Genomic DNA, 18,341 nt, shown 5'->3' on the forward strand with positions numbered 1-18,341 from the left:
TAATTCTTGCCATGTCAAGGGAATCAAAACCAGGAGATTTAGGTTAATATAGATTGATCTGTCTCCACTACTCTATTCACAATAGTGTGAAATTGGACTATCGTGGTAAATCTTTCCTTCAGTTCCTTTAGGCCTAAACATACTAACTAAAATTGAATATAGAAGAGCTTTCTTATGAGCAAACATGCATAGAATTGCACAGTTAGTCATGGATTTTGGCTCTTTCTTCTGCTTTAGCAATAGCCACATCAGAAGAGAATATTTTTCCTGTCAGGAATGTAAGGAATTTCCTGTATGAACTCACGTTTTTACAACCCTATGACCATGTTTGGTCTATCACATCTGAGCTACAAAAATACAGATTATCATTAAGAGGTTAGCAAAGAAGTAAGCAAAAGCTCCAGTTCTTTGCTGCCATACAGCAGCCTTCTAGGTTTCTACAGCCCAGATATAGGAACAATATGTTGGACCACAGTGGCCAACCACACTCATGCAATAGCAATAGCACTTAGATTTATATATTGCTTTATAGTGCTTTACAGCCCTCTCTAAGCAGTTTACAGAGTCAGCCTATTGCCCCCAACAATTTGGGTCCTCATTTTACCAACCTTGGAAGGATGGAAGGCTGAGTCAACCGTGGGATTTGAACTGCCAAATTGTAGGCAGCTGGCTGCAGAAGTAGCTTGCAGTACTGCACTCTAACCACTGTTCCACAGAGGCTCCCAGTCAATCTCTAAGCAGGGCATAAAGCCATTGGAACCCACCCTCTTGTGTCCCACAGCACCTTGCCTGTCATGCTGAAACTCACATATAGCCTTAATGAAGAATAGTTACTTATAGTCTGAAATTACTCCAATATGACTTTTAAAGCTATCCAATCTGGAGAGAAGCTCCACAGCTTTTCTGGTGGGTGGATTCCACAGCGCAACCAAGTTCTGGGTGAAGAAGGGCATTCTTTAGTTTACCTCGAACCTCCCACCAAAGGGCTTCCTTGGAAAAGCCTTGTACCGCTATAGTCACTTTTGTGGTTGTTGCTATAATCACTCAAGTGGCATGCTTTGCCAAGAGTGCTACTTGTTAAAGCAATTTGGAGTTTTTCCCAAGTAATCTGAGTATAGCAAGAAAATAAAACTCTAGGGGGACATGGTCCAAATGAGTCGTGGCCAACCATCTAAGTCTTGGAGATGCATTCTGGTATTTAATGGATAATCGAGGACTTTGCGGGAATGGCAAGGATGGAATGTCATCACTAGCAAGATTGGCACTAGATTTCTCAGCTGCCACTTGGAGGGCTTTTTAAAAAAGTAAGAAAATGGTGTTCTGTGGAAAATTGGGCTGCTGCTGTTATATGTGACTGCTGTCAGATTTTGGTAGGGTAATCTCAAATGCAGCAGTGGGCTTTGGAGGCTGGGAAAAAAAGGACCCAGAGGGCTGTAGATTGCCCACCCTGGCTTGATCTAAATGAAAACTATTGGGAAAGTATACAGTAGGTTATTGGATTTTCTCCTATCACTGTAGCTTTGGAAGGAAGGAAAATTACATGGCTTTGTTCCTTTCTCTTACAAAGGCTCATAACACAGATATCCAGCTTCCTCACATATATAGCACTGTGGTTATTTTATTCCAGAACAGGATTGCACAAAACACTTGGCAGATTTAGGCAATACGTAATCACACCCTTCACACATTTTCAGAAGCCTCAAACTGCTTCCTTTTAATCATGTTCACCCTCCCACCCATGTCTCTGGAGGCTGTTGCTAAAGATGATGACAATTAAATGACCTAGGCAGACACTATCTATCCTGACAACGTTCACCCTTGGCCACTTGGGAATAAGTGATTTAATTATATTTCTGTGTCAGGTGCCAGGACTGGATATTTTAAGGATGCTAAGCATCCAATTATTGAAAATATAATTAATTATTAGTCAATTAATCAGATGGATGGATGGATGGACGGACGGACGGACAGACAGACAGATAGTTGATAGATGGATGGGTAGATAGATGATATATAAGTTGATGACATAGTTAGATAGATCAGTTAGCTGATGGATGGATGGATGGATGGATGGATGGATAGATAGATAGATAGATAGATAGATAGATAGATAGATAGATAGATAGATAGATAGATATTGATATTGATATAGTCTTATGTGCTCTAGGAAGCATTTTCCAGCTGGTGAGGTAAAGGGAACCTTGCTTCTTAAAAATTCTAATTCTTATGTCTGCATGAAATGGCTTTTCTCTAACTCATGTGTCACATTGAACTAGATCTCCATAGCATTGTAATTTGAGATGGTGCCTTCCTTTGGAAAAGCAAGCAATTCCATTTCGATGCCTCAAAACTAAAGGGTTGAGGTGATCCAGCTTGATGAAACCAGGTGCTATCAAAGGAAGAGACCACTCTGCATGCTAGCATATGCCCCCCCCAAATCATTTTGACTTCCTGTTTGGGTAGCCAATCCAATGTGCTGTTTTGAAGGGGAGCACGGGTTCCCTGTTGACTTTGTTTTGAAGGGGTTTTTGGTAGTGCCTCAACATCAGTGCAGGTATATATGCTGTTAAATAAATATTGCCACTAAAATCCGAAGGTCTGATTAATTTGTTAAGAAAGTAATGGTTTAATTTTGGAACAGTAGATTATTTAGGGAGAGGCTAGCTTATTAGTGCTAGTTCTTAGAGGGTTAATGGGTTTTACAATATGTAGCACTCTTAAGATATGTGTAGTTGACTTTGAGAGGGTGGCTTACATTGAATAAGTCATAGAACAATTTTAATATAAGCATTTTAAATGAAAGGAATGGCTACATTTTAGCAAGTTTCCATTGTGATATTGAGACTACAGCTATAAAGAGAGGTTGAAGCATCCTTAAATAACAACAATGAGAACAATCTGAGATTATTAAAGTGATGTACACGAAAAAGAAATTGGATTTAAACATTTTGTTAAAGGACCCTCTTAAAATGATAACATGTATTATTTTGCATTCCTTAAAATGTGCAATCCTCTGACAATCCTTGTTATATAATAAATGCATTTTACTTCCTTTATTTCATGCCTCTGATGTCCCTTAGATCAGGGGTCTCCAACCTTGGCCACTTTAAGCCTGGTGGACTTCAACTCCCAGATGTTCCCAGTCAGCAGAGCTGGCTGGGGAATTCTGAGAGTTGAAGTCCCCAGGCTTAAAGTTATCAAAGTTGGAGACCCTTGCCTTAGATGATAAGGATTATGTATGCTTTCCCTTGCTTTCATCTGCAGTGGGTCCTAAGGAGGTACCTATTTATTCTGCTGTCTGTGTCTCTGGGTCCTGCTCCCAAGTTCTGACCTGATGATCCCACTGATTATGAGCCTGCCCAAGTCATTTATCTGGTACCTTCGGTGGGGGAAGTCTTAAGTCTCCTACAGAGCCCGTTGACATCCGTGTAGGTCTCCTGGACTTTCTGGAGAGCTTCAGCCCCACGCAGCTCCATAAGGGAGCGCAGCTCCGACAGGGTGCAGCCAAAGCCACCTGCATGGTTCATTTCTCGCCGCTGGTTTTTGGGATAAAAATCCACAGAGCTGTTGGCCATGTCTCCCATGTTGGATGTGAGTCACAGCCCAGCTGGTTACACTGGGCAGAGGTGTGGAGGATGAAGAGTAGATTTGAGCTAGGTTAGTCTGGTAGACAGAATGAAAAACCTGTATGGAGAAGAATGGAGAAAGGCATAGATTGATCAGAAAGAAAATACCATTTCTGCAAAGAATGTCCATCATCCTTTTTCCTGGTTGCAAATTCTTCTCGCTTACCTACTCAGTCCCGCCTGTCTCCTGGATTCATTCTATAGAGCCTCAGGGGTGGGGCCACAAGGTTTTCTAGAGGCCAGCCAGCCAGGGGGCCAAGCCATGGAAGAAGCAGAGATGAAGGCCTTCTTAGAGCTTGGCACAAAGGGTGTTCCTGCTGCCCAAAGGAAACCTGTTAGAAAAGCAAGAGTTGTAGTCAAGCTCCACCCACTCATTCAGGTTAGCAAAGCCTGAAGCTCTCAGGTCAACCAATGTCTGCAATGACACTTAGAAATAAGTCAGGAATGTATACCTTCCATCAACACAATGACCGCACTAGTCTTAAGGGCTAATTCCCCCAAATAGGCTTGGCCAGGGCACATATGTTTCTCTCTGCGCAAGGAGTTTAAAGAAGCGTAATAGGTAGCTTTAAGTATCTCTAAGGCTTTATGTTCCTTTTCTTTTCCTAAATGGTTTTTGGGGAATCCAGAGCTCTGCAAAAAAGACTGTTGGTGGTCCATGGGTTTTGCACCCTTCCACTAAGCCCCAATGTGGTATATTTAATTTTAAGTCAGCTTGTTGCCTGAACTTGAACATTAATGTTTGCCAATCAACATTTTATGGCTTAACTTAATCAATGTGCCTCAGTTAAGAACTGTGATTAAAACATAGCATGATGTAGTATGATGTGCAATTTAAAATATGTTGCTCTCTCTCCAGCTTCCTTAACCTTTCCCGGTTAATCATATTTAATTTGTTGATATTCTTTAAGATGCTATTTTCCCAGGAAGATCCTGCAGATCCCAAGGGCCTGAATACATGTTGATATATTGTAAAAGACAGTAAGATAAAAAAGACAAGGTCATTATTTAACTACAAATAGGGTTTGGAATCAAGAGATTAAATATAAACTACTTTGCATATTATCCAAACCCTCCATTGTCTATTTAAATATATTGATAAAAGTGGGATGCAAATTTACCAGATTAATAAATCAAAGCTTTAAGTATTTGAATCAAGCAATAAAAAGAAATTCCTCAATATTCTTTGTAACGTGCCATTTAAAGGATAGAAGAATGTAATTCATAACATACCCATACACATGCATGCACACAAGTAAATAAATAAATAATAAAAAAACTAACCCACCTCAGGGTTTTATTATAGAGCAAAACTGATAACAGGAATTTTCTTACATTCAAATAAAAGAGGGGGAATAAGTGCTTATTTCTAGATCTGACTGGTAAATGTGCATAATGTTTGGAGAAAAAGTGGGATATCTGCAGAGTTCAGGCTGTAATGTCAATTAATCTCCAACTAAAGAAACAGGTCTCCTGTTTAAATATGAAAGGCAAACAAAGCCTACAGTTTTCACATAAATCTGTGAGTTTCAGTAGAAAAAGAAAGTAGAGTCCTAATTTTTAAGGAACCCGCATGAAATTGGTAAATTTACTTTAGGGGTCTATAGTGCTTCATATTCTACTTTTAAAAAGTGCTTTGGAACATAGAGAGGTTTACGTTTTTCAAATTCCTTAAAACAGCTGTGTCTTTTCCAATGGTTGTATGGCTGCCCTCCATTTGACTTTTAGAAACAAATTTGAAGTGTTCCCCAGTCCTAATTATATAAGTATGTGTGAGTATGTTTTCCCAAGTGCTCTAAATCCAACACAAACACGTGGCAGCTCTCAGTGAGTAGTGGATTTAAACCTGGATCAGGAACCAACCAGATCACCCAATGTTGTGAATAAATCTTCATTTGTGGAGATAAGGGTATCATAGAGGGTGAATGGGTAGGTATAATATAAGAATATATAGGCTTTAAGATGTATGGTGATCATACTAAATGTTTCACAAGTAGCTCATGTAATTAGTGCTAACATATCTAGAGTCAACAAGTAATCCTATAATTATGGTTTCTAAATACCTCAAAGTTCAAGAATTTCCCAGACTTAACTCAGTTCTGCTCTGTTTATTATTGTTTTGATGTAATCCATTCCAAATATATAATCTGCAACATTTTGAGACTATGGTGAATATTTGAGCAATCAAATGTTTGACTTCCAGTGCTGTCTTCTTGTCTTCAAAAAGAGCACATAAACACGAAACACCTAATGTAAATAAGGTATCCATGTCTCATTGTCTCCTGCTTCTCCCTTGAAGGTGAACATTTTCTTCATAGTGATTTCAGGGAAACAAGGCCCAATAGGCCCAATAAGGCTGCTGCTATCAAGGAATGAAACACCCATTTTCAAGTCATTCCTTCCTCCCATATAACCTATTATTTTTTTCTTCCTCCCAAATCAATTTCTACTAGGAGAGAATAAGCACTGTACCCAGTATAATAGCATGAAGATAGTGATTCCCAACTATTTCCGTTATGTGAATTGCTTTACCTGTATGCAACTTCGTGATGGTGCCCATGGAACTTCAAAATTAAAAGTATTTTTTAAATTAAAATGCTCAATATTTTGCAACTTTCAGGATAAAGTTATTCTGCTATCTGAAATATTGTGGAAAATTCAAGTGAGGATGCTAACCTCTTGCAAAAATTTAAATGAAAATGCCAATATTTTACACGATTTCAACCAAAAACACTGGATGAAGCAAAAACATCATTCAAATTTTGCACTTGGGAAAGTTTAATGGTATTGAAACTCAGGACCACCTGCAGTATCTTCAAGGACCACCAGTGGTCCTTCAAGCACAGGCAGAAAACATAGACTGTACAGCAAGTTATTGACAAGGCAAAGGAGCTGTCCAGGGTTCTGAAAAAAATCTTTCAACCAATTTTCTGTTTACTATTGATTCTATACAGAATATGTTTACTATATAAATAAGTAGCTAATATAGTATCCATGCTCCCATTTCCCCATGACTTATTATCTATTTTGCATCGATAAATTATATAAGTGTAATATCATATCACAGTCCAGTAGAAAATTCCCTACTTAGTTTTCCTGAAGTTGCTTTATTTGCTTTTAGAAGTGGGGCAATCAGTAATGTTTTTGATTTTATCAATTGTATAAACTGGGTTTCATTTGTCAATACTAGTATTAAAAGTTTAGAGTTGTTTTGGCTCTATAGCTCTGGCTCATTGTGGCATCCTAGACTTATTTCATTTCAAGAAGGAGAATTTCTGACTTCACCAATTGTCCAATTGCTCTCTGCGTATTCATTTATAGTTCTGCAAGGACTGATAATTAAGATGATCCTTAGCAGTAAAGTAGTTGATTACTTTGTGGTTCACTGTGCTATGTGAATGCAGATACATTGTAGTTTTAAAAATGTTTCTAAAACTTGGGTCAAGTGAAACAGGAAGTTCCTTCCAAAATAGATGCTTCTGTGCAAACGTAATTTTCTTATCCACTGAAATTAGCCTAGAATGCCAAATCACCATGCAGGGGCTATGCAACTATGCAGCTAATTAAGTAATCCCAAAAAAAGAGTTTGAAACCACCAAGGCATCATACAACTGTCTTTAGAACTCAAGAGACTCACAGGAACTCCTAATTAGTATGATCAAATCCACGGGTAGCCTAAATTGGATCCAAACCAGAGAAATCCAACACATATTTGATCCACCCCAATGCATGAAGAATTTCCTTTGCCTTAATTATATACTTAAGTTGCCATAAGGAAGCAAGAGGAGTGTGATCTTGTGTATGCATTATGCATCTGCATAACGCAGTCACTTAGCTGAGGCCACGTCAATGGAACTTGGATTATTGGTCTCACTACATAACTAGATGAATGTACAAAGGGACCTGATATATTGATTCCAAAACCATGCCTAAAGAGTGAGACACAGATATACCAGGATTACAATTCTCAGAATTCTCAATAAATGTAGGAGAGGCTAGGTTAAGATTGGGTTATCTTATCCCAAAAATGATTGTCATGATCATTTGGCAGAAATCCTCCCCTAACTTTCTTCAAGCAATATGGAAACAGGGATACAAATATATTAATTAGAATAATTCAGATCAATTTCTTATCCCTACCTTAGCCCAACTAGAAATCCACTTTACATGTATCCTAAAAGTCTTTATCTCCCAAATACGGAAACAAATCCACTCTCTCTAAGTATGGTAGAAGGAAAACTATTGGTTTTCTGCCAGCTAACTTGGAGCTTTTGCTGAGAGTCAGATATAAATATTTTAAAACAGGCAACAATATAATTCCATACATGCCGGTTAGAGGCAATCCCCTCAGAGTGTGAGGGAATCTTGATTTTAAATATTTAGGAAGTACAAAATGACCTACCTGAAATAACAAGTCACAAAATACATGTGCAGGATTATTTTTCTTGTTGACTGCTTATTTTTACAGATCTACATATACACAACCATACATTTACATATACACACATATATTGTCACACACATGCACATTACACACACATATATATTGGCACACACATGCACACACAAGTGTGACTAAGAGAGGCAATGAGAGTGTAAATAAATAAAAACAAGGCCACAGATAGGAGGTGAAAGTAATAGGCCTCTTCTGTTTGCCTTCCAGGAGTAAGCATGTAAAGAAATACTGTCAAAAAAAATCTGAGATTTCTATCTAGGGGTCGTGATTTATCAGCTATGAATTTATTCTGTCCCTTTGAAATCTATTTGCTTAGCAGCAATCAAAGAAAAGCTGCTTCTCTCTCTCCCAAATCTCTCACCCATCAATTTCATTTCATGGGATGAGCTTGAGTATTACTGCTAGGAAAGCATAGCATTAGGAGAAGGAGGGGAGGCAAGGAGATAACATATGCTGCTATTTCCCCTGGCACAGTGTTCTAAGGTTATTTGATATCTCAGGCAAGGCCAAAAATAATTCTGCTATCCGAGTAGCCAAATCAAGAACTAAGCTCCTTGATAAACATATTGATATATGGACGTGGCATGCCATAGTTCTAAAGCAGCATATAAAGCCAGCCTTCCCATTCCTGTTGGATCACAAAACCCAGAATTCCTGAGCCTAGATTGTGGTCCGACAGTTTAAAATCTGCCCCCCCCACCAGGTTGCAAGTAGACTTAATCATCGGAGCCCATAGGAAGAGAGGATGCCTTTATAGTGGCAAAGTATTTTACCTCTGTAAATCATTTGAGGAGGCTATTCCCTACAATAGATAAATGAATAAACTGCTCTTCTTAAACCCACCAGCATCTCAAGGCTGTTTATCCCCTTTGGCATGAGAATGGCCATACAGATGACACAGGGAGATTTCTTTATACAAGATTCTGGAGGCATAAAATCACCCCTTGTTATGATGAAGACAGTCAGAGGTATAATGTCTCTGAAAATTAAGGCAGGCATTAAGAAATCTTCCTTTTCTCTATTAAACAAAACCATTTAAAATGCTTGATCTTTGCAGCAACTGGGCTATCTCATTCCATAGGACAGTGTGTGTCATTTTCATTTTTCCATATTGGAATTGAAAATATATATTAAATACTTTGTATATTCAGCAATGGGTATGGAAAACATAATCATAGGATCATCAATAATAACTGGAATAGTAATAATCAGAGGTGGTATTCAGCAGATTCCAACCAGTTCTGGAGAACCAGTACAGAAATTTTGAGTAGTTCAGAGAACTGGCAAATACCACCTCTGACTAGCCCCCATCTATTCTCTGCCTCCCGAGTCCCAGCTGATTGGCTAGTCTTCTTTTGTTGCCCTGCACAGGAGAACAGAGCTGGAAAGCTGGTTAGTGGGCTGGGGAGGAAATGGGGATTTTGCAGTATCCTTCCCCTGCCACGCCCACCAAGCCATGCCCACAGAACCGGTAGTAAAAAAAATTGAATCCCACCACTGGTAATAATGATGGTAAGGACAGCAATAATCTTTCCTGAAAGGAAAGTTAGAGGCTCAACTATAAAGTGGATATATGATTTGTTGGAACATTATAGTTAAACTGTTTGCATATAATAGCTCCATCTAGAATAACAAACAGGTAAAACGATAAACTTTTATAGGACTAACTTGCCTACCCAAACACAAGTAAAATTTTGACCAACAAAATAAATGTATGTCTTATCGCTTTCCTTGGAAACAGGGTCAACAACCTTTGATAACCCTCCCACTAGAAGGGAACAACAAGTTAATTCTTTAGAAGCTTCTAGGAATGCCCACCACGTATTAATAACAGGGAAGAAAGAATCAGATCTGATTTTTTGGATGATGCAAAAGATATACAAATGGTAATAAATTATGGAGGACATACATCCTTTAAAAATGATTTTGTTCTATTAAAACATTCAGCTGAAAGCAGTTAAATAAAATAATGAATAGAAAATCAATCATAAACTCTAAGAGAGCAGAAAGAAATATAATCAGAATTAATGACCATGACCTTGGCTCTGAGGTTGTTGGGGAGAACAGCAGCTGTCTGATTCTATATCTTCTCTTTGCAAAAACAGCAGAATCATCTGGCACCTTTAGGATTAATGTATTCACTATTACATAACCTATTTATGCAATAATATTAAATTTGTTGGTCTATAGGGTGACACTGGACTCCAGTGTTCTGCTGCAGTGGATCAAAACAAACAGCCTATATACTGGGTAACCCCGGTGCCCTATGACTATATTACTTAAAAATTATAGGAGAAATACTGGTTAATATTCTGCTATTGACCCGGCATCATTGCACATTGCTCACTGATAGGACTGGCTTAAAATACTTCCCTCCCAATGTATATTGTTTGCTAGCATTGATTGAAGTGTGGGGGGGTGTATGTGAAGGGAGCACTGTCATATGATCTCCTGGTAAATATTGCATGGTGTTCTTTAAAATGTAGATTTTATTTGAGAAAAGGCTGCAGGAAATATATTTTCAAGGGAGACAAATAAATCAATATGGCTTTTAATAACTCTTGAAAGAGCCACAATAATCCAGCTATTATTAATTATTATTATTATTATCATCATCATCATCCTCTGGCAAAGGAAACAGCAAGACGTCGTACTGTATTCAAAAAAAAGGAACATTTAAACTAGGTGCTTCTGAGACCCTATCTCAGGTATAAAGTATTAAGTAAAGCTTTACATGCATTTCATATATACTGTACTATATATATATGTTTTCTTAAGTTTTCGTGGGTATTTATATGTATGGTATTCAGCTTTGTTCGGGTATTTTCCCACATCATTATAGTTGTGCTTTTAAAGTTGTAGCAACGTTTCGGCAGAATCTCATCTGCCATCATCAGGCTTCTGTATTGTGTTGGTCTGTGGAAGCCTGATGATGGCAGATGAGATCTGCTATGCTACAACAAAAGCACAACTATAATGACATGGGAAAATACCTGAACAAAGCTGAATACCATACCGCGAATACTGTGAAAACTTAAGAATATATATATATTATTATATATGGCGTTCAGCTTTGTTTGGGTATTTTCCCACGTCATTGTAGTTGTGCTTTTAAAGTTGTAGCGACGTTTCAGCAGAATCTCATCTGCCATCATCAGGCTTCCACAGACGAACACAATACATATATATATGGATTTTTCCTTTTTACATATCTCAATCACATATTAAACAATACGTTTAAACAATATGTTTTTCAGACAACTACATTTCATGTCCGATACAATCTATACATTCTATTTCTATACCTTCTACTTCTATTGTATACATTTTCTTTTCTTATTTCTATTAGCTATCCAATTGTACCTTTTCTCCCATATTGCATAATATTGTGAATCTTCTTTTCCTTTTAACTCTATAGTCAATTTATCCATTTCTGCAGAATCAAAAGCAACTTTGCACTTCACTTTAAACATCTGTAATGAAGCCATGCCAGTGAATTTTTTTTTTCCAAATCTTAAAATAGCTCAAAGGGATCTTTGGTCTAAGTGGTCACTTCTGCATTTTGGGTTGCAAACTTTTAAATGAGCTTTTACATTTTGGGTTGCTAGCTTTAAACGAGCTTCTGGTTGTCATACTTCTCAAAATTCTTTTAGTTAGTATAACTATCAATACAGGTAGTCCTTGATTTGCAACCGTTCACTGAATGACTATTTGAAGTTACAACAGCACTTTAAAAAGTGACTTATGATTGCTTTTCACATGTATGACCGTTGCAGGCTCCCTGTGGTCACATGATCAAAATTCGGACACTTGGCAACTCGCAGGTATTTATGACGGCTGGAATGTCCCAGGATCAAGTGATCACCATTTGAGCCCATCTGACAAGCCCAAGTTAATGGGGAAGCAAGATTTACTTAACAACCGTGTTAGTAACTTTACAACTGCAGTAATTTGCTTAACAATTGTGGCAAGAAAGTTAGTAAAATGGGAGAAAACTCCCTTAACTATTGTCTTGCTTAGCAATGGAAATTTTGGGCTCAATTCTGCACAAAGGCCAAGGATTACCCGTAGAGGGTAGATAGAGCAGACTCCTGGTATTCGGTTAAGAAGACAGGGCCAAAATTGTGCTAAGAAAGGGCTGGTCATTATCTGTCACTCTAGCCTTCTTTGCAGGGAAGCTTTCTTGGGGAAAGAAGGGCAATTCTGAATAAGAAATGCAATGATTGCATTTATCATGATGAATTAACAAAGATCATAATAATTGTTTGCATCTCTGCAAATCGTGCTGCCATTCAGAATGAAAAGGAAAGGAAGGAAGGAAAGGAAAGGAAGGAAGGAAAAGGAAGGGAAAGAAGAAAGGGCAGGAAAGGAAAGGACAGTGCAGGAAAGGAAAGGAAAGGAAAGGAAAGGAAGAAAGGAAAGGAAAGGAAAAGAAAGGAAGAAAGGAAAAGGAAGGAAAGAAAGAAAGGGAAGGGAAGGAAGAAAGGAAAGGAAAGGAAGGAAGGAAGGAAAGGGAAGGAAGGAAGGAAGGGAAGGGAAGGAAGAAAGGGAAGGAAAGGAAGAAAGGAAAAGAAAAGAAAGGAAGAAAGGAAAAGGAAGGAAAGGAAGGGAAGGAAGGGAAGGAAAGGAAAGGAAAAGAAAGGAAGAAAGGAAAAGGAAGGAAAGAAAGAAAGGGAAGGGAAGGAAGAAAGGAAATGAAAGGAAGGAAGGAAAGGAAGGGAAGGAAGAAAGGGAAGGAAAAGAAAGGAAGAAAGGGAAGGAAAGGAAAGGAAAAGAAAGGAAGAAAGGAAAAGGAAGGACAGAAAGGAAGGGAAGGGAAGGAAAGGAAAGGAAAGGAAGAAAGGAAAAGAAAGAAAGAAAGAAAGAAAGAAAGAAAGAAAGAAAGAAAGGGAAGGAAAGGAAAAGAAAGGAAGAAAGGAAAAGGAAGGAAGGAAGGAAAGGAAAGAAAGAAAGAAAGAAAGAAAGAAAGAAAGAAAGAAAGAAAGAAAGAAAGAAAGAAAGAGGAGGGGAGGGGAGGGGAGGGGAGGGGAGGGGAGGGAAGGGAAGGGAAGGGAAGGGAAGGGAAGGAAAGGGAAGGAAAGGAAAGGAAAGGAAAGGAAAGGAAGTTTCTCTTTTGACCAGTTGACAATTTAGCATCTCTCTTCCCCCAAGGAATTTGCTTGCATCAAGATTCACCCTGTCCCCTTGCCACCTTAGAATATCCTCACAAGGAGGAGGGGGACTATTGCAGTAGGTTAAACTAAGAATTAAACTTAATAAGCAAAATCCAAGGAAACTGATTCTGAATTTTGGACTACTCCATCTACATCACATCTCATAATTGATTGCTTTCTTCCAGATATTTTTTTAAATTTAAAGCTGGCATCCCTGCTTATCCTGCTTATTGCAATGGCAAGGAGCATCTATTTCCTTCTCAACTGTATCTGTAATTTTCCCTCTTGCTGCTTTTCCTCTCATCATTTTGTTACATCTCTAACCCAACAGGGCTTTGGCTAAGAGAGACTGACTCTGCTCATTTTCTTTCACCCTGGCAAGGTGTTTTGCTAATAATAGCCCCGTTCGAGATTAAAAGCATCTTAGTCAAAAGTTGGCTTTGACACTATGGGACGAACGTCAGTTTTATCTTTTTCTATCTCTGGCATCTCAGCATTCTTGGATGTAAATGAAGAGGAGCGGACCAAAGAGGATGACAGGACCTGGAAAATTCAAGGGGATTGTGGGAATCTGTCCCAGTGTCCCTTTTGGCCAGCCCATTACTGCAAGCTGATTTTTAGCCTCTCAATTCCAGCCTATGAAGCTTTACCTAAGGAATAGACGAGATAGACTGATGTAAAAGCTCCTGCCCACTTTAATGCACAGCATAGAATCTGTTCTGCAATTCTATCCTCTCCCTCATTTCTTCTCTCCAGACCTTTACAGCTCCTTTTCTTCCAGACAGTGGAGAGGCCTGGGGAACAGATCAGATCCATTTCAATTTAGTTATTCGGATGCAGATTTCACAGTCATGGGGATTTGATTTCTAAATTGGTCATGTTTGGATTTTTTTTTCCTTTTTTTTTTAAGTGAGCCCTCTGAATCTGATTTCATTCTGTTTGGAAAGTGGATTCAACCGGGGGAAGAGGTATTTTTGTATGTGCACAAAGCGACATGACGAATTTGATTCAGCCATCTGATGTTGAAATTTAATTTGATTCAGTGATTTGATTAAGTCACTATTGGATTTCTGAACGGAACGGACTGTTTGCAAATGCAAGACAGCTTGGAATTTTAAAAATAGAGAAAAATATGATGCCCTTGACCTTTAAGAGTCTTAGTGTTGTGTCCAGTTCAGAGAAGAAGGGGAAAGGTGTTTGCGGTGCCTTTCCTTCCACCACCCTCAATTTAACAGACTTTCGTTCACCCCAGATTTATCTAAGTCCAATTTAAAACAACTTCCAGAAGTTTCCCCCAGTTGATCTCCCTGAAGATATAATCTGGATGGCATCCGGTTTCTTAGAGCCTGCTATATCTAAGGTCTAAGCCTGCAAGAAAGGCAGAATATTCTTTAATGAATATTGGTCAACACTTTTTAGTTCCTTTAGCATTTCTCTCAGCCTTCAAGCTGGACCGAGTGACTGAAACAGAGGGAAGAGGAAAACAATGCCTAGTTCAATGGTGATACTGTGAAGCTTGTATGTGAGCTACACAAAGCTTTAAACATTTATTTATACTTTTTATTAAAAACAACAACCCTGCAGCCTAAGAAAAAGACCTGAAGTATATGGAATGAGGACTCTTTCTGTTGCCACTGTATCACCAATATAGGAAAAATAAGAGGAAGCTCCACACTCAAAGCATTGCTCTGTATTACAATAGATAACCTAGAACAATGGTCCCCAACCACTGGGCCCCGGACTGGTACCGGTCCGTGGATCATTTTGTACTGGGCTGCCTATTTTGCTTGGGTGCCACCATCTTGTTTCGATGGCGCTTGAGAAAGTGCTTCCGGGTGAGTGGTTGGAAAGCGGCATTTGGGTGCTGAAGGAATCCTCGTGCCTTAGTTTTGTCGAAGGGGGGGGTGGCTTCAAATGAAGAGCCGTCCCAATGGCGGTGGAGTCTCGCGATATTCAGGAGGAGATTAAGAAAGAGCCCGAAAAGTCCATCGACCACGAGAAGGTACAAAGGAGGAGTTGAAGGTGCCGGGGAGAAGCAGGGGACGTCTGACTGGCTGGTCGCTCGGCTCGCCTTGCCTTGGTCGTGCGTGCTGATGCCGGAACCGGTCTGTGGATCGGTCCGTGGATTGTACTGGTCCGTGGTACAAAAAAAGTTGGGGACCACTGACCTAGAAGGAGCAGCAAAACTCCTGTTCATAGACAGGAGTTTTTAAGCCTTGCCTGGCTTTGCTCAGCTTCTGACTTTCAAGGTTGGTGTCCCATGAGCATTCTGTTCTGTTCTGTCATCAGGTGCTAAGAATCAGGATCACACATGTTAAGTTCCAGTTAAGAAGATGTATTGCTCATGCCTATACATACGAATCTAATTAGCTCATCAGCTAATCACTAAATTGCCACTTAGAAAAGAGTCAGTGGAATTCAAGGAGGGGAGATTAGACTTGAATTGCTTGTGGCAATATAATGACTCCAGGCTAATTCCTCTCTTGACTCTGCCCCCGGGCTCTGACCTATTCTGTTCTGTTCTGTTCTGTTCTGCGCTGCACTGCGCTGCTCTATTCTATTCTATTCTATTCTATTCTATTCTATTCTATTCTATTCTATTCCATTCCATTCCATTGTCTACTCTACTCTACTCTCTACAGTTTTAGTTATTAAATTGGGGGGTGGCTTCCAAGTGGTCAAAGACCAATTTTAAGTGAAATGGGAAACAGGAGGGACCTGGTCTTTCTCCATAGTGCAGGGCCTGGGCTTCTGGGCTTCTAAGAGGTCAATCTTGGACTGGCGGCTTTACAATGCATTAATGTAATTCTGTGAACCAACTGAGGGGCTTTAAAAGCTATTGCTGCACGTATTTGGCTGCCACAGCCCTGTTTTCTTTCTTCTTGACTCTTCCATCCCAATCAATTCCTATTTTTATTCAAAATGCATTAGCTTAAATTAGAGAACTTCAAATTGCACTGGAGTGCATCATGTGATGCTTATTCCTTTTTGTTGTTGTTGTTGTTCTTTTTCAGACTGCATTAGGATTTCAAGTTCATTTCACTCTAGGAGATAGCGCGAGTTTAAAACCATAGAACCCCCTGGCAAGAATGCAGAAGGAGCCACCTGAGTGGTCCTCTTGAAGCTCCTGCGCGTGAGCTGAACTGGCACACTCAGCAAGGAAGCCTGCATGTCATTCTCCTATCCAGAAAAAATAGACCAAGTCCTCTCCCATTCTTTCAAAGGGAAAATATTATTGCATGTAGAAGAACAGCAGGCTGAAAGAGTCATGGTCTTCTGGCTCTTGTGCTATTTTTATTAGCAGGGAGTGTCCCACCAGCAGCCTGAAGCTGGAAGAGCAAGAAAAAGGTTACTCACTGTCTGCATTGAGGGCATGAACCAGCCATCCAAATAGTTACAGCCTGGGCTTTTCTTCAGCCATCTTTTTAATCTGGTGGCGAATGTGTGCTAATAAAACATGCTTGAAGAACCAGCAATGCTCTAGTTAAAAGGTGCTGTTCTCAAGGAGATTCCTCCCCCGATGAGTAGCAGCTCCATCAGGTTCGTCTTCAGAGCACAAAGCCCTTCGGAGGTTTCGGGAGATCTGACTCTGCCTTGCTGATCCTCATTAAGGCACGAGGCAAGGAGAGATGAGTGGCAGCCGTGGCCTGCGCTGAACCAGGATGAGAAAGAGCCCTCAGAGAAAGGATCTTCAAACTTGGCACATTTAAGACTGGTGGACTTCAACTCCCAGAATTCCTGAGCTAACATGACTGGAGGAAGAATTCTGGGAGTTGAAGTCCATAAGTCTTAAAGCTGTCAAGTTTGAAGACCTCTGTCTTAGAGGAACAAGAATCAGTTGGCCTGAATCATTGATTTCTCTGCACGATCAGCCAAATACAACTTGGAAGCTTTATGGACACACACCCCTTAATAGAAAGTCCCCAAAGGCTTTCTAGCAGGAAGGGTACAGATTGTAATAAGGGCCTCTTACCTTTCACAGCCTTTCGTTCAGACAATCCCTTTCCATCATTACATTGGCAAATATACTGTACTTACACACGCACCCCTAACACAGCAGCAAACAACATAGCCTGCCTCTGAGGAAAGCTTACCTCACAATAAATATGGCAGCTACTGTCTTTTGGGTTGGCCAGGCCTTCACTCCAATTTCTCTTTAGAGCAGGCAGTACATCTTGAACACAATCTATTCTACTTATTCCAGCTTTTACAGTTTATAAAATGTATTTTACTCATTTCACATTATCCCAAGCTGGGCAGCAATTTAGATCTCCTACTTTCCCTTTGAGCTGCCTCTTTGATATTTGCTTTGGGGCAGGGTTGCATGTATGTTTTACAGATATGTAAATGCAGAGGAAATCAAACAGTTCTGCAGCTTTCAATGCACCCTCTGTTCCTGCTTCAGATTCCCACAGAGCAGTCCTGAAGTGAGCCTCAAGGAGTAGCCCTTTTACCCAGGGGTGGAATTCAATTTTTTTAACAACTGGTTCTGTGGGCGTGGCTAAGTTGGTGGGCGTGGCTTGGTGGTCATGTTATTGGCTGGGTGTGGCCAACTCAATATCACTCACACCCAGGCACGCATCTCCTCACCTGGCCTCTCATGACTGTGGGGATGCTGCAACAGTCGTAAGTGTGAAAAATGGGCATGTCACTTTTTTCAGTGCCATTGTGACTTTGAATGGTCCCTCCACACAAGCAAAGTACCAGCAAAGGAAGGAAAAAAAAAACTCCAGAGAAGTTCCAGAGACAGGAAGTCTAGTCCTGCCAAGAATGTAATCAGGGTTAACGGAGAGGCAGTTTCTGTAAGCAACACCAGAATGTTTCCTTCCTGACTTCCTTACAGGATTAGGCCAGTAATTTCTTCTAACAACCGGTTCTCCGAACTGCTTAGAATGTTAAAACCGGTTCTAGCGAATAGGTGCAAACTGGTAGAATCCCACCCCTGCTTTTACCCAATCACCTCTCCCCATCTAAACTGCAGGCTGTTTGGTTCTGCTTCCCTTTACCTGTTTCTTCCATATCATTTTTCTCCACACAGCTCCTTCTCTCTATTTTAGTTTTGATGCCCACCAGCCACAATCAGCATAGTGTATGGCTGAGGAAGAT

General features: G+C 39.8%; 1 protein-coding gene across 9 annotated transcripts in view; it reads right to left on the minus strand.

Annotated features, from left to right (window-relative positions):
• The window catches only part of ATP2B3 (ATPase plasma membrane Ca2+ transporting 3), a 135,131-nt gene that overhangs the window by 81,316 nt on the left and 35,474 nt on the right, over window positions 1-18,341 (minus strand). For 7 of the 9 annotated variants that reach the window (XM_087925775.1, XM_087925780.1, XM_087925778.1 and 4 more), the window contains 2 exons: window positions 3,793-3,958; window positions 3,380-3,684 (listed from right to left, as the gene is read on the minus strand). In XM_087925775.1, the coding sequence (XP_087781901.1) occupies window positions 3,380-3,584 (205 nt within the window). In that variant the 5' untranslated portion in view covers window positions 3,585-3,684; window positions 3,793-3,958. The remainder of the gene's footprint in view (window positions 1-3,379; window positions 3,685-3,792; window positions 3,959-18,341) is intronic. The other 2 variants (XM_087925782.1, XM_087925776.1) reach the window with 1 other exon arrangement.

This window comes from Pseudonaja textilis, chromosome 2, assembly GCF_049901715.1.
Source record: "Pseudonaja textilis isolate UNSWEBS1 chromosome 2, rPseTex1.2, whole genome shotgun sequence".
Classification (NCBI taxonomy): Eukaryota; Metazoa; Chordata; class Lepidosauria; order Squamata; family Elapidae; genus Pseudonaja; species Pseudonaja textilis.